The sequence below is a fragment of the Parus major genome, chromosome 7 (assembly GCF_001522545.3).
Source record: "Parus major isolate Abel chromosome 7, Parus_major1.1, whole genome shotgun sequence".
Classification (NCBI taxonomy): Eukaryota; Metazoa; Chordata; class Aves; order Passeriformes; family Paridae; genus Parus; species Parus major.
In genome coordinates, this window is record NC_031776.1 from 15,286,207 (window position 1) to 15,308,932 (window position 22,726).

The window sequence follows — 22,726 nt, forward strand, 5'->3', positions numbered from 1 at the left end:
ATCTGTGTAATGCAAAAGGAAACACAAGCCTGAGCCTTTACACTTTCTTCTGGCAGCTTCCCAAGGGGCACTCTAGGCCAAGCCTTTAGGGTCAATGACAAGCAATTTGTTGTTTAACCTGTGCTATTTCACTCAGTTTACTCTTTTAATGGCACTTCTACACAGGCTGCCTGGGTGCTTGGCACACGGTGTGTAAACGCCCAAGTACTCCTTCATTAAGGCTGGAGATAACCACAGAATCATTAAGGTTGGAAAAGACCTCTAAGATCATTGAGTCCAACCATTAATCTGACACTGCCAGGTCCAGACTAAACCATATCCCTAAGCCCCACATCTACAGGATTTTTGCACACTTCTAGGGATGGTGATTCCACTATTTCCCTGAGCAGCCTGTTGCAATGCTTGACCACCATTTCATGAAGAATTTTTTCCTAGCAGAACAATGCTTCTGACTTTTTGGATTAAGCAGCTTCAGGATTTGATTGAAACCATGCAGACTGCCTTATTTCACCAAAGACCGACTGGCTGCTGACAGCTGAGCAAACAGGAGGTGTTCTCATTCAGCACCTTTGGGGAACAGCAACAAGTTCTCCCTGTTCCCAGTGCACCCTAAACTGCCTGGGACCTCAAAGCAATGAATGGGTCAGTGATGATACACAGCAATAACAGCTTCCACATTAACATTAAAATTATCAACTTGTGCCTGAATGTAGCTTCCCTACACACAAATAAAAATGGATTGGCAGTTCCTTTCATTTTACAGACCAGATATATCACCAATGTCATACAATAAGTACATAATAAGGCCTGTAAGAAGGACAGTGTCCCCTCTTCCCTCTATACCTTGTGGCATCTGAGGCTGCCACCATGGAAATAATGAAATGACTACCCAGCAGCAATGACAATTCCTGTTGTGACACAGAGAGCAGACATTTGTGTAAGCAGTAAGCCAGGCTGCTGCTTTGCCAAGAGATCCTGTCCCTTTCTAAGGTCAGTCTCTTTCCTGATAAAATAAACTACAGCTACCATTTTCAAACAATTAGGGGAAAGCAAGCACAGAAGAATATACATCTATATTGTTTAAAAGACCAAGATAATTTTGGACAATATGGAGGAGGGTTGATGGACACTGATCTTGGACAGACACTCCTTAAAAATAATGTTCCTTTCAATAAAATAGCTCATATCACACTAGAATGCATATTATACCAGAATTCATTATTTCTAATAGCATCTGTAATCCAAAAATGTACAGTAAAGCAGGAAGAGCTGATAATCAGCCCATCCTCTGCATGAGGAAACTACATCTGAGCACTAAAGCTCTGGTTAGTTAGCTCCATCTTAGCAGGAGATCTCTGGGGAATATATTCACATCTGATTTCCCTGCTTTCCACTGTGCTTGCATCATGCTGTGCAGCCATTAGCCTGCTGCTCAACAGCTTAAAAAAGAGACACCATCAAACCTGGAAGTCACAGCCGCATCAGCCTTAGGGGTAAACAGAAAACTTGATGCCATAGTATCACACTGCAGGAGATTCTCTCTTCAGTGTGGAGCCAAGTTTTAATTTTCACATCCAGCTTAATCAAACTTCAATACACAGATCCCATCAGCAGAGTATTCAGGCATTGTAAATCCACTGTCTAGAGCTGGCTGAAAACTACAACTCTGGCCACATCCTAGATTTTGGGTTGGCGGGTTTTTTTACATTCTTTAAAATTCTTGCCATTGTAGTACATTGTAGGAACTGCATGTGGGGAGAGAATTACAAATGCCATATAAAGAGATGCAGTGGCAGCTGATAAATCAGTAAAATATTATCAATACTCCTATAGCTCATTACCACAGTACTTAGAAAAACCATGTTTGAAAAAACCCACAAACATTTGACACTTATTTTCATACCAAAATTACAACACTGAACCATAGAGAACAAAATCAAAGCTTTTGTATTTATTTTTTTCCATGCTAGTGATTAGAAATCCTGAATCCACGTGGATTCTGTAGCATCCAGAGCCTCAAAGGGAATGCTCTGGGGAATGTGCCAGTCCTAATGATCTGCTCTGTGTTCTTTCACACACACACAAACACACAGAGCAGAGATGATCCCAGCAACCACTGAATGCTGGCAACTCCCATTAGAGTCTATGTGAGATCAGCAGAGCTCCCTAAAATTGTCTTTGTTCAAAGTAACTCCTAAGATCAGGCTGTTCCTGGTAGCTGAGAAAATCTGAAGTATGCAGAAAATTCACAGCCCAAACTTCCAGGAGTGGTCTGATACCATCCCAGTGCCTCTCACAGTACCAGAACAATCTATCCTCTCTGCAGTCCAAGATTAGGAACTAGGCTGCACCAGAGTGCCCATAAGGAATGGTTCATACTTAAAACAATATATAAACTTTGCAGCACATTTTAGTTATGGCACTTCTAGACCTTTTTCCTCAGTTCTGAAATACCCTTTGTGGAGATTTGGCTCTATCTGCTCTGCTTTCTGCATTTCCTGAAGGTAGCTCAAGACATCTCATTTTGAGGTGCAGTAGTTCTCCCAAGTAAAGGGTGATGAAGTCTCCTTTATTGAGGAACATGTATCACATCCCTCTGCTTCCCTGGCTAGGACTGTCCCTGAGTTTGGCCCTTTTTAATTAGAAGGTTTACAAGTGACTAGCGAATCAACAAGATCTATGCAACTTCCATTAGCAGTCCTGTTTGACTGCCCCTTGGAATTCCTATCCCACCCAGACGAAAGAAGGTCAGAGATACACAAAATGTATCACACCATGAGTTACTGTAAAGACTGAAGGTCTTTATAGCTATATACAGCTACATATATATATATATATAAAAATAATTAATATCTGGAATTATGCACAGTATTCCCATATCCAAAACCTCTGTGCTTCCTCTGTTAACCTGAGTGCTCCTGCCAGAAGGTAAGCCACGGCTCTGCTCCCTTGCCCTCTCCCCTATCTGCTGCTCAGTGTGGGAATCAAGTCACCTCCAATTTCATATCTTGGTAATCAAATCCATTTCCTTCATGCTGTGGATCAAAGGTCTGTGAAGATAAAAGCATCCCAATTTTTTTTTTCATTGCATTTTATTACACTTAGGACATTACAGTTTTATTATTTACTTTTTTTGTTACTGTAGTGATCCCAGATCAGAGTATTTTTATGTTACAGTAGTTTTTGCCTTAAGTAGCAAAACAGCAATCCATTTACACTGAATCTCAGACTTTAGGGGCTTTAGTTACACTTTACTGCATCACATTTGCTCTTCAAATCCAAAACTGACAGTAAGAAAAGCATTTATCAATAAAGATGAGAAACAAGCTTATTAGAATAATATTTCTTAAAGAAAAATGCACCTTTTTGAAACTGTAGAATATTTCAAACCTACTAATACAGCTTCAGTATAAAATAATCAATCCCTTGTTTTGCTAGAATATCCTATAAGGAGGAAGTGCATGCAACTAAAGTAGAAAACTTCAAGCATCCTACCGAAAATAAAAAAACTATGTCTTTGCTGACAGCTGTGTTCACACAGAGGAAGTATTTCGTACCTATTTATAAATGTTTGTGTAACAGGAAACAGAATTTTGATCATTAAGACAAATTACCTCTCTGACCCTCCAGTAAAAAGATGCTAAGAGTTTCAACACTAAGAGATTTCTCTTCTGCACTCTATCATTTGTGTCTACCTAAGAACGGATCAGTCACAGATTTTTCCCAACTCAGATTAGATTTCTCTGTGGGAAGCACAAAGAGTGGGAGAGTGAGGATCTTATTCTTTTAAATCTTTATATTTCTCACAAACAACATCAAAGCTTTGGCGATTCACATCAAACAAAAGATGCTAACAGAAACCCAGCTCTGTTCAGGGCATTGTTAGGCAGAGACAGTAACACTATGAATAGCAGGGCCAAAGGCCATGCACTCTGCTTCTGAGCAGATAAATACATAGTCAGGTAGTCAGTGACAATGACAGCAGCTATTTAAATTTAAGGGAGATGTCTTTGTGGAAGATAAAGAAGCTCATGGCTTTTACAACTTATGCGTGCCTGAGATTGCCCTGCTCACCTCTACCTTAGTGCTCCCTTGAACTGCTCCATTTTAGTGCTATTTTTAGAGCTATTCAAGATTTTCTTGGGTATTGAGAACTTCAAGCATATAATAGTATCTACAGAATTGAATTTGCATTACTCCATCTAGGATTCTAGGGGGAACCTGGGAAGAGTAGAAACATTTGGCCCAGCAAGTACATTAAATGTTTTGAATGGAGGGACAGATTCCTTCTTTAAAATTGTCTGAAGTACTTACAAAGAAATGTAATCACTCTGTCTGCAACTCCAAGAGCTCTGATATGCCTAACTTCCTACTGAAGATAATGTCTGGTCTTGTAATTAAATCTATTTATTGTCTATGATAATGTAGTAGCAAAAGCATCTATTCTGCTTGTAAACTTAGATCAAATGCACAGGGGTGTCATAAATGGCAGAACCTCTACAAAGCACAGAGAAAATACACCGAAATCTTTAACAGTCATGGTTTCCTGTGTTTTAACTTCTCTGGTTCAAGATTTGACTTTGATACTTGAATTGGAAGTGCATACACACACACCATGATTTTTTTTCCCAAAGGTATTTACTCTACTTGAAATTATTAGACAGGAGATCGGCCTCTCCTTTGCAGAGAACATTATAAAGGTGTTCTTCAACAATCATGCTTACACTGATACATCCTGACGTAGCCCTTCCTCAGTTACCACTTCTGTTCCTTTCCCTCTGTCCTTAAATTGCAATTTTGCATGATGAAATACTGTATAAGAAACTCAGGGTTTCCACTCCTCTGAGAAGCCCTGCCTGTCCAGAATGGACTGTATGGCATGGCTTAGTCCTTACCCAGGCAAGAGTCACTGGATGCAGCCAAAACAATGACTTCTACCTTCAGATGTTTCTGTTCTATCTATACAATTAGAATCTAAAAACTTCTAAAATTATTTAAACAAGATGAGTTTATCTGTATGAATATTTTGGAAATGGTTTTCCACCATTCACCCATTCCTGGGATTGTTGATACAAAAGTCAGGGCACTGCTCTTATATTTTAAGTTAGCAACTAGTCAGAGCAGAGAACTCACTAGCTGTTCAGCATGCATATATATAGACAGTCCATGAAACATGTTCATAAGTTGTTAAGTGTTTTAATAAAAAAAAAAAACAACAAACAAACCAAAAAAATCAGGACTAAGCTGTTGGGAAGGATCTGTGCAATGGAAGCTATTTGATCAGCTCTGTGTGATTCTCATTGAAGCCAGCTTTTCCTTTGTAGCATGTTGAAGGAAGAGGATAACTTTCAATAGATCCTAAAGAACACCACAAAGAGGAACACTTTTGGCAGGGTTTGTTTCTGACATTTGATTTGGACACAGAGAGTGAGAGATAAAGCATTAATGCTTCCTGAGAGTGCCTGGCTGACAAGGATTAGCAAGGTCCATCAGCCCGGGATGCAGTCTGTGATAGCAGGGACTGAGGCAGATCAAACAGATGTTGGCAGATGAATTAGTCTCCCTCTCTGTTGAAATCCAGTGGGTAATATTAACCAAGGAAAAGCAGGTGCAACATATTCTGCTGTGTTTGTAAGAAATTTGCTTCAGAGGAAACTTAATCAGGCCAAATGCCAGTGCTGGGGGGAAGTTGGTAGCTAAGGACTATGTCAGGAATAAGGGTTTGGCCCAGAGAAAAGAGATTTTTGGCACAGTAGAAGGATCTCTCTGTAGCCTCAAAGTAGGAACTTAAGTAGGTTCAGCACTTTTCTTTGTTTCTTGTCTACTAATGACGAATGTAAATGAGGCAACCCAGAATGAATTCTCTGGAACTTTCAGAAAACTCATTTTCTATCCCTGTATTAAAACTTCCAGTAAATGGAATAAGCATTACCAAATTATTTTTCTTACTTCCCTATTGTCCTTAATCTGAGAAGCTTTTGTCTGCTACTTTCTTACTAACAGAAAAGGTTAAGAAGAGCTATACATGAAAGAAAAACTAGGAATAGAAGAAAGAATTATTTTATTTGCAATTTCCATCTAAGTCCGTCACTATTTCACGTATAATATATTTCATGTGTTATATGGAGAAACATAGTTTTGGTGGTTTCAGAACAAAGATTTTTTTTGTCTGTGACTATCATGAACACCTTTTTACAAAAGGTAAAGCAAGGATCCTGACCCTCTTTTTCTGCCTCCTGAAAACAGGGAGGGTTTCATTTTGCCTTTGAAAATTAGATTATTTTTGCTATGATTTTAATAACTTGGTGAGATCATTGATGTAACATTGTATTATAATCAACAATTTTAAGAATTTACAAGTTTCTCCCAAATGTTTAGAAGAGGCAGCAGAAAGGAGTACTTTTCTCCCTTCAGACAAGAGTACTTCAGCTTACTTCTGAGACATCTTGTGCCAAAGCAGTCTCAGCTGAAAGGGCAGTTCATCGACAAAGGTATTTGGGAGAAGACAGAAAAACAAACATTTCCCACTGACTTCAGGGAAGCTAAGCTTCACTAAAGGCTTTCACCCTAATCTGTGAAAAAATTGGAATCATTCGTAATATTATAATTTCTGCTGCTGTTTTACACAGAATTATCTGCCCAATGTGTTGTGAAGGACATGGCAGTCATGTATGGAAACGTATATAAAGATCTGAGGAAGCAGACTGAAAAGTTGGCAGATAAGGTAGAAGAGACAGCCAATAGAGGGAACTCAAATTGTACAGCAAATCTGAAAGAAGATGAATGGATAATTTAACAGCCATTCAGTTTTCAAGAAAGACAAAGCACAAACTACATTGCAACAGAAAAGGACTAGAAATGATGATGGATGAAACACTTCAAGTAAGTGTTTAACACAACAGAATCACAGTTGCCTGCAGAATTCCCAGCTGAGGGTAAATTCAAAGAACTAAATCGGCATATGAGACTGATATGATTTGAAGAATTTTTCAAAATCCATTTACAAGCAAGGCAAAAGACATTGATCAGCTGCTTGGTTAAAATGTTGAAAGGAAAGGAGTTAGAAACATTCTGTCTCTCAATGCTCTAGATGTAGAATCAAAACCATAAAAAGTAGAGCTAAATAAGAAGTTGTTTATGAAATAATAACTCTTCCAAGCAAACCCTTGGTTTCATGAAATTGTAATGAACAGATGAATCCTTTACACTGTAGCAATACATCAGTAAAGCTACTTCAGTCGGTCCCATTCCTTCAGAGTCACTTTCCCTCTGGCAGCATAACGTGCATCATATTGGTCAGAGCACATTTTGCTACCAGGAGCTCTGTACATACTTTCCTCCCTGAAGTGCCCAGCACATTTCACTAAGGGTTAATCTTACTTCATAATTATCCCACTGTAGTTTACTTCCAAAGGAGTACAGTATTATTCTTCCAGTGTACCATCACCAGAAAGAAGCTCAACATTAATTCACAATGGAAGAGCAGAACACTTGTGCATGTATTAGATCCCGTTCCAGTCACAAGTGGCTTCCACCCACTAACAATTTTTAGAGAGAAACTAAAAGAAACTCCTGTTTTCTATAAGGGAAATTAGTAACATATTCATTAAATCTAATTACATTTTTAGGCATCTAAAAAAAATTCCCTGGCAGAAATGTAAAAGTAATCCACTAATGCATTATGTACATGATGACCTGGACCCTTTCTCATTAAGCCCTAAAAGGAATAAACAAGGTCCCCTTCAACCACAAGGAGATTGCAATAAATTTTTTTATTTTTCATGAACCCCCTCATAAATACTGTACTTTTTTTGCAGAACATAATTATTAAATACAGTCCTGAATCAGTAGGGCTAATAATTAATTCATATACACACACAGCCAAGGGTTCATAGAAGTTAATCCCTACATCTTCCCTGTATCACTTTTATCTTCTGTATTGTACTATGGAAAGTAGAATTCTAGCAATTTTTTGGGGTTTAGTATAGGGGCATATGTACAGAAATACTCTTGGGTTTTCTAAACAACTTCCATCAAGTATTTGTATTATGAAGATAAAATCTATGGATAACTGCAGCACAGGTTCCCTTTTATCTGAACTAATCTGAAGTTCAAGGACTTTCAGATAGATGGCTCACCTTTGGCCTATGTATTCTCATGTGAAAGCCACTTCAGCAAAACTCAGGAGTCCAATTCAGCTTTGCTGTAACTGGTCATGACTCCTGACTTCAACAATGCTTCATATGCTTACACCGAGTCTGAATTTATCCCCATGGCTTCTCGGTCACTGGTCCTCCCTTCCAACTAAGAAACTGCCTACATAATAAAAGTGATTCATTAGAAACCACTGGGTTCCAAAGTAGAGTGAACACTGAGACCTATAACTTTTTTATATGTGCTCAGTCATAAAAATGAATTTATATGGTCTTATTCCATAAACTCACTTTACAAATATTAGCCCCGCAACCATACTTTCATGAGCTGTAATCTTGTCAAAGCTCATAAGTTAAGCAAGGTCAGAATTGGTCAATATTTGGATGAGAATCTCTGGCAGGAAGGAGGCAAAAAGAAAAGTATATACTCTGGAAGTCCTGCAGTGTTTGTATGTTAGGACATATTGTGCTCCTTTTTAAAGAGATTTGTCTTAGAATACAACAAAATTTTGTACTTGCTTTACAAATAGTTTAGTCCCTTGTACACATCTGTGTTGCATCTTGGCAGTTTTGCTAATATCCTTCCCCAGAGATGAAGGTGATGTAGCAGATGAAATCTTCTTCCCCCCACACCACATTTCGACCCAGGAAGTTGGTACCCAGAGGTACAAACAAATGCCTCCACTGTTCCCCATCACCCTCTCCCTGAAGGGCTTTGCTTCTACTGTTACTGATTCTGGAGTCTACATGCTTTACCTACCAAAGCATACATCTCTATACACAAGGAAATGAGAAAAAAAAACAAAACAACCCAACAAGCTACTCTGGCCTCCTTACCTTCTCACATAAATAACTCCCTCTGAGTATCTTATGCTCTTCCCCATTTTGAGCTCTTCTTTCAGGCAGCCCTGCCCCTCTCCCCGGTGCACACAATGTAGTGCTGAAGTGTCTTTAACCTTTTCTTGTGCTGGAGGAGCTTATATGTAAGCAGAGCTATACCTTGGGAAAGAATGCTGTGGGCAGAGTAGTACACAATCCTAAAAGACATCTAAATAAATGAAGGAGCTAAGAAAAAGACACTGCTACACGGTAACTTTCTGACAAACAGCTCAGTCATGCATCTGAGGTAACACAGGGATGCAGAAGGGAACTGCAAACCTCTCTGGTTTTTCCTAATGCTGGAGCAGGCAGTGCCTCCCCCACGCTTTATCATTCTGCGACTAAGAACAGCTTTTACAGTAAAGGGGATGGAATGGGAAAGGTCACCGATGCCCTGCTGTGTAGCAAGGCAGCTGCACTGCAGTGGAAAGACTGCAAGTGGGCAGTGATGTCCCAGGCCTCGGGGAACAGGAGGTCCCCCCAGGCAGGGGTTCCCTCTCCCCCTCTCCCGGCTGCCTGCCAGCTCCCAGCCTGCCCGCCGCACCAAGCAGGACCAGGAACAGGGCGCTGCTGCAGCTTCTGACTTTATGTGGTGGGATCCCATGTCAGACAGCTGGTGAAGACCAAGCCTTTCCCTAGCAAGGCAGGTAATAAATAAGACATTAAGAACCTAGATACCAAATTAGACAGATCATGAGCAAAGCTGTTTGCGAGAGGCATGCATCAAAAATAGTGGTATGGAGGAGCAGTACATCAAGGGGTTCTCATGCAATAAAATGGAAAGCAAAAACTGCAGCCAGGAGGTGGAAAACTCTGACAAGGCTACAGCCAAATAAAGAGCTTTGGGAATAAATTGGTGGTTTAATCCGGATCAGGAACAGGTGCAATGAATGTAATTCAGTAAATGGTCCAGACCCTGCCAGAAGGGAGAGAAATGTGTTGCTTTTGAGATAATTTCCCAGAAGCTTCATAAAAGCAAATTGATTACTGGAGTTTAATAATTAAAACAGGGCCAGATATATAGTAATCAAATGAGTTTTTAATTACATCTCAAGAAGAAATAAAATCCAATTTGTGCACTTTGTATCACAGAAGCCCTACTGAAATGCTTTGGTAGCTGGAAAAAATAAAATAAAAGCTAATTTCCATAGGAATTATAGTAGTCAGTTTAATTAAAAGACTAGATCAGAATGAAAAAGTCCCAAAGTGAAAGGATACTAAATACAGAAGCAGTGCTTCAAACATCAAATCAATGTCTGAATAAAGACATTTTATAGACCAAGTGCAAAATCTGCACTGTCAAGTATCACTAATCTAAATTAATGTGTAACAAAATAAAGTTTCTTAAAATTACACTATATATTTTGTACGCATTCCATTGAATTAATTGCTGGTGCTATGGTAAAAATTAATATCAAAGACATGGTTTACTCTTTCTTAAATACTCCTTTTAATCTATTTCATCAAATTTAATGTTAGTAGTTAACCGTTCTCGTTATTTACCTGGTACCTTCTGTTGCACCTGTACTATTAGACTTTAATGTCCACTTAGACCTATATTTTGAAGAAATATATGTGTATTTACTTACAGATTTAAAATATGTTTACAGCTCATAAGATAACAGTGATTACCATAGAACTGTGGGAGTGGTTCCTGAATCTATTCCCAGCCCACTTGGGCTCCTGGTCCCTGCTGTAGCTGGTGCAGAGCTAATTGCTGTACGCACCTCGAGCACCCGCAGCCATCCTGGCACAGCACGTGTCAGGGCTGTCTCCTGCCATAAGCCATGGCAGATGCCAAGGCCTGGAGGGACAGGCACAGCACGAGGTCATGCCCAGACCTCTGCAATTGCTCCCTGGCACTAGGCTGGAAAGCATCATGGTCTTGTGGTCAGTCTTGGCAAAAAAGCAAGGTCACAGAAAGGACATAGACATAGTGGAGAGCTGCACAGCCACACTGAGACAGAGTCTGCAGTCCCAGTGAGCTCCGTATTCTCTGTGCTGCCTGTAGCTGCTATAGGTTCCTGGGTATAGTGTATATATTAGTGTATATATAGTGTGTATATATAGATACATACAGGAACAGCCTGTACTGCATTTTGTACTTACACATCCTGGGGCTGACAGGGTGTGAGTGCAGAACACCTTTGTGCTTAGACAGGTTTGAAGCATACTGATTTTTAAACAGTGATTCAACTACCAGGTTGTTGGCTTATATATTTTAATTATTCATTTACTTACTTACTTATATTTAAATCTGAGGTGTATATTGGAAAAATACTTCATAAAATCTTTTTGAAGACACTGGCCTTGTGCAAAAAGGATCTGACACGTTGCTGTCAAGGGCTGAGTATCTCATGTGCTACCTCTGGACACTGAGCTGACAGTGGTAATGCAGGTGCTGATGGTAATGACAGTGAGCTTTTCAGATACTTTCAGCTGTTTATAATGCATTACTGCCCCTCTGTTTTAGACTCTACCAAATCAGGTTTAAGGAATACACAACAGTCTGAAATAAAGATATAAAAATGCTGAGTTGTGAGGCATGGTAATGGGAATGTTAAAAATCCTCATCCATTCTATAAAATAAATGACCATCAGCGGAACCAATGCTCTGTGGGGCAGAGACTGCAATGAACCCTGCCCCTTACCCCAGGCCCAAGATTGCAAAATTATCTGTCCAGTCTGGGCCATATTCTAAGGAAATAATTTCAAGTGGTTTTGATTCAAGTTCCAGCTTCTTCCTCATGATGTGATTTTTTCTAAGCACTGAGCATTTATATTTCCTACCGAAGTCAAGTGAAATTGCAAGTTTTCAGTACATCTTAAAATCAGGCCATTAACCCTTAATTATCATAAAATAGCTCAATTAAAAATCTACCAAGACTCCAAGCCAAGCTCCCATAGCTTGCAAGCCAGCTATAAAAAAATCCAGTTCTTTAGTGGTGTCTGGGCTCTGGGGACCATTTAAAGCAGTTGCTGCTAACCCTGCTATTTATAGCAAAAACTGATCAACTGCAAAGGTACCTGCTTCCACTTTCCTTTCGTTTTCTTATAATTTTGTGCACTTTCAGAAGAACAACTTTTGCTGTCTTCTTTGTCCTTTTTAGTTTTTAATCTGGCACCAACCCCTTTTTTCCAATGACAAATACATAGTTTCCATGTTATAGGAGAAATCATGCTGCCCAGGTCTCAGCAAAAGCTACTGCTTGCTAATCAGAAAAGCTGCAAAAGAACACTCCTCTGTCCTGAAAGGACACATTACATGACCACTTGGGAGGCAACTGGTTAACCCTTTCCTGACATCCACTGCCTCTGTTAAGTTCTGTCTTTCTTTAATATAGATACACAAAACAAGTGAACCACTTGTGGACTTTGCATATAAACAGGTTATATTAAAGGAGAAGGTAAAATAAACCTGTAGCAAAGGTATGCAGGAATTTCATAATTTGGGGATGTATTCAAAGCCAGATGAAACCAGACTAAAGATTCTTACTGGCCTCTGTGAGCTTTGGACTGGATATGTAGAGAAGAGGTGATTTCAGTGCAACCTCAAACCAAAGAAAACTCATTTATATTTCTTTCATTTGAGCGCACACTAATTGTTTTTTCTGCCAGCTTGGGAAAGCACAATATAGTTGTGGTTTAGTCGTCTAGAGGATAAAAGAATATAGCACTAGGGAGATTATTTTAGTCTTGTCCAGCTTGTCATCCAGCCAGTGGACCTTCCTGCTCATAGATGCCATAGCTGGTAGTCTCAGGCACGTGGGGATCCCTCAAAAGGGCTATGTTTAAGGATTGCAAGTAGTAAAAGAAAAGGTTTTTTTACTTAAAAAAGTAGCTGAGTGGCGTCTCTGCCATCTTACATGCCTTTTTTTACATTTTTGGTGGCTTAAAGCCTTACGTAAAACAAGTCAGATAGATAAAGAGGACTCAATGGGAACAATAAATTTACCTCCATAGGTATTTACAGTTGGGAGTGGGGAGGGTAGGGGCATAGTGCAGATTAAACTCTTTTTTTCCCCTGCTATGCCGTGGACTGTCCTTAAAAGAAGTGGATATACTATCAGTATTTTTTCTCTCATCCTCTTTTTAATCTTCTTTCAGTGTCTAGTGAAGCTGAATGTGAAACTGAAGCCTATGCTGGACTCCGTGGCAGTAAATAGAGGTAAATGGGAGGAGCTGCACCAAAAAAAACTTCCTTCTCAGGCGGCATCCTTGTCCTCCTTTTCCTCTAGCTTCACCATGTCTCTCAAAGACATAAATTAAGCCTGCAAATATCAGTGTCACTTTACAGTAAGAGCTGTCTGAAAGGTTTTCATAAGCTTAGACCCACCATTTTTTAAGAAATGCTTTCCCAGACATGCTTAATTGATCGGATATTATCTTGATGGCAGCGTAGTTTTCTTTTCCTGGAAGGCTTAGTGGGACTGAAGGGAAGCCTGCAGAGGGATTGCGCTGGTACCTGGAGCGACACGGAACACTGAACAGAAGAAGCGTTCATTCAGCTCCACCTCATTTCAACTGCTGCTGTAAAAATCTGTAAAGCTGACAACAGACTGAAATATAAGAACTTGCAGCTTAATAAAATTAATAATACAGAGCAGGACCGGGATGCAAACTGGTCAATTCATATGCAAGGAGCTGCAGAAAACAGTAGTGTGTAATTACATTGTTGTTTTGCATCTCTTCCGTACATGTTATGAATCAATTATGCCTGCTTTTGTGATGCTCCTCTCTTACTCTCCCTCCTCTTTTATGCCTGAATGTTCTGAAAAGCCTGCTTTGTATTCTGAAGAAGTATTTTTTTACAACAAAGCTTCTTAGTGATTGATCAGGGCCTTTAGAATTGCCTACCTTTGCTACATTTAAAAACAAACTTTATTATCTTTAAAAACGCCAAGCTGTCCCTTCTTCCCTGAGAAATTCACATTAACAGTGGAGCAGATTTCTCAGCAAGGAAGTTTGCATAAAGGCAAAATATTGCATGGTAATTTTAGAGTGTTTCTTTTTCCTTTTAAAAAATGCTCTTGTAATGCCATCATTTTTTAAAGAATTATAGTATCACCTAAGGAAAAGATTAATGGGTTTTTTTGAAAATAGAATACAAATAAAAAAGGAAATTGGTTGCTTTGTGCTTCAGGTTTATATTATATTGAAAAGCAGACCATGGATAAGCCTTTCTAGCATAATTTCCAGTTGAAATTAGTATCTTGAAATGGTGAAGAGGTAGAATATCATCACACTGGACTGACTATCCCTTACACTCTTCTTACATTTCTTTCAGTACAATTTCAAATGCTGTTACTACAGGTAGCACAGCACTAGTCAAGGCTCACATGTCAACATCTGTGGTAAAGGTGTCCCTAAAAATCTAATCAAATATAATGGGTCACAAAACCAAACATGTCTCTGTGTGACCTATTATTACCTGAAATTTGGTCTCCTTCCATTAGTGCCAAGATCATTAATGCAGCAAACCTGTGGTTTGAGTGTGCTTTCTCTGCTGCATGACCAGACACAAGAGGAATCATGTTGCAGTGCTTGTGAGTGCCCATTCATAGGGAAAAAAAAAAAAAAAAAGCGCCTTTGTACTCCATGAAAAATGGGATTCTAAATATAAGATTGTCTGGCAGCAGAAATTAAAGCTGATTTCAGCTTAGTGTTACACCTGTGCCAAACTCCATTTCCTTCAGTGGAATTACCTTGAACTGGCACCACCTTAATGGAAATCAGAACCTGGCCCAGCTGACCAGATTCTAAAAGGGCTTTTCTCCTTTCTACGGAAACGGAGCTGTTAGAGCCTTAGAAAAGCTGACTACATCTGTCTCACAATCAAACAGAAACAACAAATCTGCTGATCCCTTCTTCAAAAGAAACACAACAACAAAAAAAAGCTCTGTGCTTCTGATGGTGTGTAGGACAATAGCTGGAAATTCAGTAGCATTGCAAGCCAATCTGTTAGTGCACAACTGAACCACATCACTCTCTCACAGAAGGAAGCAGGGAAGGGGCAGAAATGCAAACTGCACAGCAGTGAGAACATGCAGCAAATGGAAATGTTTCTGCTGTTCTTTTACCACTTCTTTCTTCTCTGAATAAAGCCAGATGCAGTTTAGTAAGCAGCAAGCCGTACAACACGTCCTTTATGGGAAAAACAGACACTAGGAACTGGCAGTACTGCTGGCAGGTACACATGGCTTTCCTGAATTTTGATATTGTATATTGCTAAGTATAACATAATTTATAATGCATACCCTACAGCCTCCCCGAAGGTTGAGTCTCCCCTCATTTCCTTTCCTTTTTAATGGCTTCAATGCACTGTTGCCCATGGCAACACCCACTGGCAGGGATAGGGATTCGCAGCACCGCAGCCTGACACACAGCTGAAGCCCTAACAATGTCAACCATCAATCAAGTGACTGTTTGTAATTGCCTCCATCTATTTCTCCTGTCTTTTGGTATCTTTGCCATTGGGGGTCAAAATTCAGAAACTGCTGACTAATGTTATGGTTCTGTTCCTCCATCACAAGGAAGAAAATTAGAGCACACGGCTCGATCTTATCAAATTGTTCTCATGCAAAATGAAACAACCCCAGTGAAACTGGGGGGGCCCAGTAGTGCATCTCAGAACAGCATTCGGCCTCTGAAAGTCATGTAGCTCAATCTTAAAAAAACCAACTAACTAAACAAACAAAAACCTTACATTCTCTTTTAAGAGTTAGCTTAGGAAACAGCAAAGAAAGTGTTGTAACAAAAAGATGATTCTTTGTGGAAGCATGTGGTACAGTAAAGAAATGTATTTCAAGTCTATTATATCTTAAGATTGTGGGAAACACTTTTTAGCTACTGCTTATAAACTTGATGATCAGAAATTGCATCTGCTTTTTATTATTTCTGATAGGCAAACAATTTCCCAGTATTTCAATCAGTTCTGCCAAACTCTCTGAGATATGCACCAGAGACATTGTTGTGTAGGTTCTTTAATCTCATTCTCTGTCTTTTACTTGCTTCCCTGCCTGCTGAATAGGGAGAGATTAAAAAGAAAAACCAAACAAACATTGAAATCAGCCTAATTCTTTGAAAGCATATAAAAGACAAGTCCACAAGAAATCAAGAGATCACATGGAGAACACAATTGTTACCCAGGACAGTGCTGCTTGGCCTTTCCCTTGAGATGCCCAGCACACCAGCAAAAGACAAGTCACCATTTCTTTGCCCCACCTTAAGTGGAAATCTGGCCTTGAATGAGGACTCTAGAATTTACAATTTCAGTGCTAAAATTTGATGGGCACGTGGATTTTCCATAGGACATCCAGAGGTGCTTCAGGCTGGTTGTGGCAATGCCTTTTTTCTAGGTGTCCTACTGACTCGTGCCAGCTGCAGCCTTAATTCGGTCAGGTTTCTAAGCCTGTGAACTACAGGCCTTGAGGTCTCACAATAGCCAGGCAGCAGCCTTCATTTTGTCAGCAGAAAATGCTCAGGAGAAGATCTGGGACTTCATCCCTATCCTCTAAGGTAGTTCAGGCCAAACAGTAATTTCACTCAGGATTCCCACTTGTGAAACCATTTACCAAAATCACCCTTTCCTCACAAAAAAAAAAAAATGAAACCCAAATAAAACAATAATTTTTAAAAACCCAAAATTTTTAAAAAACATAAATGTTCTACAATTGCAAAGGCTAATCAGGCAGGAGCTTGACATTCAAATCCTGCTTGGTTTCGAGCAGCCTTCTGAACTGCAGGTGCACTTGCCCCACCAGCTGGTGGGGAGTAACAAGGGTGGGCTTGTCTCCTGCCCTTCTGCCAAAGCCCCTTTCGTGTGTTCAGCAAGGAGAAAAGGATGGCCCTTGGGTACAGCCCGGATTTTGGCTTCACTCCTGGGAGGGGCACGGAGCAGACAGGCTTTGGTGGAAGAGCTCCAGTCTTGTGTGTGCACTCCCTTGGACTTGTGAGCACACGAGAAAACCAAACACTATTCAAGGCAAGGAGCACCTGGGGTAGAGACAGAAGAACCTCCCAAGAACAAGATGCCAAAAGGTGTCTTTGGCCATAGGTCAAGTAGTGAAACCAGACAATTCCTCCCAGCCTGGCACCTACAGGCAAATAAGAACAGCTTCATCATGTGATGGTGATGCGGACTCAGCTTGTAAGGACATGACTTTGCTCCTGCTCTGAAGCAGAGCTGCACAAGGCCAGGCAGCAGTAGCTCACTGAGGTTTAAACTGGATGCCTCATGTGGCAGGTGGGCACAGAACTCTCCACACAGCTCTGTCTCAGACAACCCCTACTATTTACAGGGCCAGGGCTCTTGCCAAGAAGGTCAGTTGTATGTTTGGTAACCACAGCATAGACAAGTGTGTTTCCTTTTAGCTCAGGTATTTCTGCAGATGGTGTCCTTGGTACAGCAGCTGCATTTTTCTGGTCTGGTGACCTTGCTAATGGCTCCTTCTTAGAGTGCACTGCAATCTCATAATGTGCCTGTAGTTATCAACAAAGCCAATACTAGTACTCACAAATTATTTTTGGAAACTTCAACCAGCAGTGCCTAATGCCATTTGTAATATTTAGATGAATTTGTTCTAGTGGAAAACCAGGAGTGTTTCAGCCTGCAGGCCAAATACTTATTTTCCCTTTGTAAAATTAAAACAATTTTAGTTCCTGGTAAGTCATTTGTGCATTAGGTGAAATTCTAAAACAGGTTTATTTCAAAGCTACATAAAACATACTAACAGGCACTTCAATGCCTAGAGTGTTACGGTCAAGAAAATATAGAGGAAGAAGGTTTTTTTACTGGCTTTTTCAAAGGAAGAGTTTTCAAAGAGTTAAAATCACGTGAATGGTTTCTAACACAGCAATGAAGTGGGATGTATAATCTGCTGAACTGAGATTCCCCAGAGACTCCTGTCACTGGAATGTGCCACTATTGGAATACATCCTGTATATTGCTTGCTACTTTTTCTTTCTTGGATTAATTTGTATTTAATTACAATTTTTTAAGCATGTTGGCCATTGCATCTTAGTTTTCTGGGGAATACCGTTATAAACCCTAAACCTCTACCTATGGGAGACAGCTGACAGATGCACAGAAATACCAGGTGTCTGTTCTAAGGCAAGTGAATCCCAGATACTTGCAAAATGCGTAACTTAAAAGACTTCTGCATAATTCTCGTTTTTTTTTTTTTTCTTTTTATCTTAAAACCATTACTCTTATTGTTTTGCTTAGTAGTTCAAACTATGCTGGTTCAGCTTTCAAAGCATGCTTTTGAAACTAGCAACTTGGGTTTACTAGTCTTTAAAAAAATAAATCATTTGAATGGCTTACTATGATTTTTTTTATTACTACTTTGAAACTTGTTGGGATCAACCACAGTTTAATCTATCGACTACTGAATCACACAAATAGAAGATGCTGAAAACATGCAAGAGATAGGATTTTTGACACACAGCCTAGTAGCACTCATTCCTGGGGCAAACCACACTCCTTCACTGGATACTCCTGGCATTAGTGTGGAATGACCAGAAACCAGATCTGCCTGGTGACCCTAAGGGAGCTATTCCCATCTACAGAAATTACACAGATTATGCAGTCTGGGGTCTGGAGAATCACTGTTCAGTAGAAATACCATGGAGGGAAAGAAGTCCCCCCAAAGCACAGTTACATTGTTGAATAAGAAAAGTTGGAAGTAATTTCTTCTGTTTTTGAGAGCTGCAGGAGAGCTGTCAGATTGTGCCAAGATAGACATACTTTCTGCCTTCCACCAACCTTAACCAACTTCGGATCTTGATGGTCTGTAAAGGGGATGTTTCATGTTGACAAAGCCCCAGACAGAAGTTAAATGCTTGCTGCCGTGTCGGCACACGTAAGCCACGTGCTTCGCTTAGAGCCTGCTTTTACACCACTTACTGCCTCAGGGAACTATTACACAGCATTTACAAGTACAGGAGCTGATTTTTACTCTTTATTCCTCCAGCTGCACGAGATCCCGAAACGAGGGAAATATTCTGGCCCAGGCAGCGACTTCAGAAAGCTCCAGCTCTTTGCGCCAGTTCGGCACCGGCACTGAACACGCCGTGTCAGTGCTCGGGAGACGGGCGCGGGGAGGGGAGCGGAGGAGGGCGGGAAAACGCAGAGGACGCGGCTCCGCTGCCGGCACCAGCTCCCACTGGCGGCAGAGCGGCGGGTCAGGCCCGGCCACGGCGGCCGCCGCCATCCCCCACCACACGGCTCCGCGCGCGCCGCCGCTTCCGGTGCAGCCCCCGCCGCGCGGGACCACTTCACTTCCGCCGCACGGGAACACTTCCGCCGTACGGGACCACTTCCGCCGCACGGGAACACTTCACTTCCGCCGCACGGAAACACTTCACTTCCGCCGCACGGAAACACTTCACTTCCGCCGTACGGAAACACTTCACTTCCGCCGTACGGAAACACTTCCGCCGCACGGGAACACTTCCGCCGCACGGGAACACTTCCGCCGCGGCGGCGCCGTTGCCATGGCAGCTAGGGCCCCGCTTCCGCCCCCGCCGCGGCACTGCCGGGGCCGGTCATGGAGGCGTCGCCGGTGCCCGACGGGCAGCACACGGCCGTGGTGTACGGGCTCATCGCTGGCGGGCGCTTCGCGGAGGCGGTGTCGCTGCTGAACCGCGGGCTGCAGAAGAGCTGCCGCTCCCGGGGCTGCCTCTCGCTGCTGGGCTACTGCCACTACCAGCTGCAGGAGTTCGCGGCGGCGGCCGAGTGCTACGAGCAGCTGGTGGCGCTGCACCCGCAGCTGCACCCGTACCGCCTGTGCCATGCGCAGGCCCTCTACAAGGCCGGGCTGTTCGCCGAGGCCCTGCGCGTCGCCAGCCCGCTGCTGGACGTCCCCGCCTTCCACCGCCGGGCCCTGCGCCTCCAGGCCGCTGTCCACTATGCCCAGGGCGACCTCCCCGCGGCCCAGAGCCTGGTGGAGGAGGAGCTCGCCGCCGCTGCTGATGGCGGCTCCGGAGCAGCCGAGGACCCTTCGGAGCGGGCCGATGCCGAGGTCAACCTGGGCTGCCTGCTGTACCGGCAGGGCAGGCACGAAGAGGCCAGCGGCAAGTTTGCCAGCGCCATGCAAGTGTTGGGGTACTGCCCCGAGCTGTCCTACAACATGGCGCTGTGCTCCTACGCGGCCAAGCAGTACCACGCTGCCCTCAAGTACATCTCCGACATCATCAAGCGCGGCATCCACCAGCACCCGGAGCTCAACGTGGGCATGACCACCGAGGGCATCGACGTCCGCAGCGTGGGCAACACGCTGCTCCTGCACCGCACGGCCCTGGTGGAGGCCTTCAACCTCAAGGCAGCCATCGAGTACCAGCTGCGCAATATGAAAGCGGCGCAGGAAGCGCTCACGGATATGCCGCCGAGGGCTGAGGAGGAGCTGGATCCGGTCACGCTGCACAACCAAGCACTCATGAACATGGACAACCAGCCCACTGATGGGTTTGGGAAGCTGCAGTTTCTTCTCCTGCAGAACCCCTATCCACCAGAAACTTTTGGTAACTTGCTACTTCTGTATTGCAAGCATCAATACTACGACCTGGCAGCTGATGTGCTGGCAGAGAATGCCCATCTGACCTACAAGCTGCTCACACCTTACCTGTACAACTTCTTGGATGCTGTTATTACTTGTCAAACTGCCCCTGAGGAGGCTTTCCACAAGCTAGATGATTTAGCAGGGACGATGACTGAGCAGCTAAGAAAACTCACAAAACAAGTACAGGAAGCTAGGCAAAATTGGGATGATGAAGCTCTAAAAAAGGCAATTAATGAGTATGATGAGACTCTGGATAAATATGTACCTGTCTTGATGGCCCAGGCAAAGATTTACTGGGACATGAAGAACTACACAATGGTAGAAAAGATCTTCCACAAATCAGTGGAGTTCTGCAAGGAACACGAAGTGTGGAAGCTCAATGTGGCTCACGTGCTCTTCATGCAGGAGAACAAGTATAAAGAGGCTATTAGCTTCTATGAGCCGATAGTTAGAAAGCACTACGACAACATTCTCGATGTCAGTGCCATTGTGTTAGCAAACCTCTGCGTTTCCTACATCCTGACGAGCCAGAATGAGGATGCAGAGGAACTAATGAGGAAGATCGAGAAGGCAGAAGAGCAGCTGTCTTATGATCATCCTGATAAAAATACCTACCATCTTTGCATTGTCAATCTAGTCATTGGTACCCTCTACTGTGTGAAGGGGAACTATGACTTCGGTATTTCCAGGATCATTAAAAGCCTGGAGCCGTATAACAAAAAACTGAGCACGGACACATGGTATTACGCTAAGCGGTGTTTCCTGTCCTTGCTGGAGAACATGTCCAAGCACATGATCATGCTGCGTGACAGTGTGATTCAGGAGTGCCTGCAGTTTCTGAAGCAATGTGAACAGCATGGAAGAAACATCCCAGCTGTCATTGAGCACCCCCTTGAAGAGAGTGGGATGCGGAATGGGAAAAACACAGTCACCTATGAAGCCAGGCTTTTGAGGGCACTGATGTATAAGATCAGTGGGTGGCCTGAGTAAATGTTGTTATCATACAGCAGGAATGAGAACTTTGTTCTCTTCTTGTGCTTGTGAGGTAATGCTAACCCTCACAAAATTCTTTAAAGATTTTGTGCTGTATTTTAACAACGTTCAGTAGAAGATAGTACATTTTCATTAAATTAAGCTGTACCAAATAACTAGGAGCATTCTCAGTAACCAGTCATGTTAAATAAAACTTAAGATGTGTTGACCAAGAATGTCATTATAGAAATACCATGGAGTTTTCACCCATAAGATAATACTTTATCCTTCTGAAATTTTGATCAAGTTTCTTTTCATTTGTTGACATTTGAAAAAAAAAATTATCTGTCTCTTCTAGGACAGAATTTGAAGAAATTGTTGATTTAATTATCTAATTTGTGCATATGTGTGAAACGTTTCTTTGTTCTGCTTTTTCTAAAGTATTTTTAATATGTTGCAGATCACATGGATAGTATATTTAAACAAAAGAAATGGCTTTATATTAAAAAATCAGTTCTACAAACATATGTTTCCTTTTGTTAACTCATTAATAATGCACAGGTGTTCTAGCAAATTCTATAACTAATATCGGGACCAAGAATAAATTCTAAGAAGGCTCTATTAGGATGATACCTCAGTTTAGATCTAATTTTGAAATAAAATTTGTTGTGACAACTGGCTTCAGAGACCCTGCTCAGTGCTGCCCATCAGTCCTGGTGCCCACACCATCTGGGCATCAGCTGTTGCCCTGCAAACCTGTTTGGTAGCAAGTGCTTACAGAGTAATTCAGTCCTCCCTGTGCAGCTCCTCCAGTCCAAATACTATTCTTAAAAGTCTCTGGTAAGAGACCTGTGAATGTGAAATTATGTTCTTTTTCATTTTTCTTAAAGAAAAACCCATGTAACTTCCATTTCATGCAAGGCTTACAACCTGTACCCTTAGGTGCAAGAAATCTGCTTCTCAGTTTCCTCCTTGTGTTACACTCTTCCTGCACCTCTCAACACTTCAAGACCCTGTTTATTTGCTTAATTCCTTACTTGGTATTTCCTTCACCCTGGCATCAGTCTGTATTTTCTCAACACTCTTCCCATCCCTTTTCAAACATACGTGTTCCACACTGAAGTGGGACCAAAATGCCTTCCAGTGTTTTTATGCAGTCTG

General features: G+C 41.9%; 2 protein-coding genes across 4 annotated transcripts in view; both read left to right on the forward strand.

Moving 5' to 3' along the window:
- The window catches only part of PDE11A (phosphodiesterase 11A), a 106,729-nt gene extending 92,566 nt beyond the window's left edge, over positions 1-14,163 (forward strand). For 2 of the 3 annotated variants that reach the window (XM_015635295.1, XM_033515869.1), the window contains one exon: positions 13,140-14,163. In XM_015635295.1, coding sequence (XP_015490781.1) covers positions 13,140-13,301 — 162 coding nt within the window. In that variant the 3' untranslated portion in view covers positions 13,302-14,163. The remainder of the gene's footprint in view (positions 1-13,139) is intronic. The other variant, XM_015635296.1, reaches the window with a different exon arrangement.
- A 5,315-nt stretch (positions 14,164-19,478) lies between these two features.
- On the forward strand, positions 19,479-22,245 carry LOC107207702 (tetratricopeptide repeat protein 30B-like). The gene has a single exon (XM_015635297.3). The coding sequence runs from the start codon at positions 19,583-19,585 to the stop codon at positions 21,581-21,583; it is 2,001 nt and encodes a 666-aa protein (XP_015490783.1). The 5' UTR covers positions 19,479-19,582; the 3' UTR covers positions 21,584-22,245.
- Positions 22,246-22,726: the final 481 nt, after the last annotated feature.

Excerpts from the sequence above, each read along its gene's own strand:
- LOC107207702 (XM_015635297.3), top strand. The coding sequence starts at position 19,583 with ATGGAGGCGTCGCCGGTGCCCGACGGGCAGCACACGGCCGTGGTGTAC.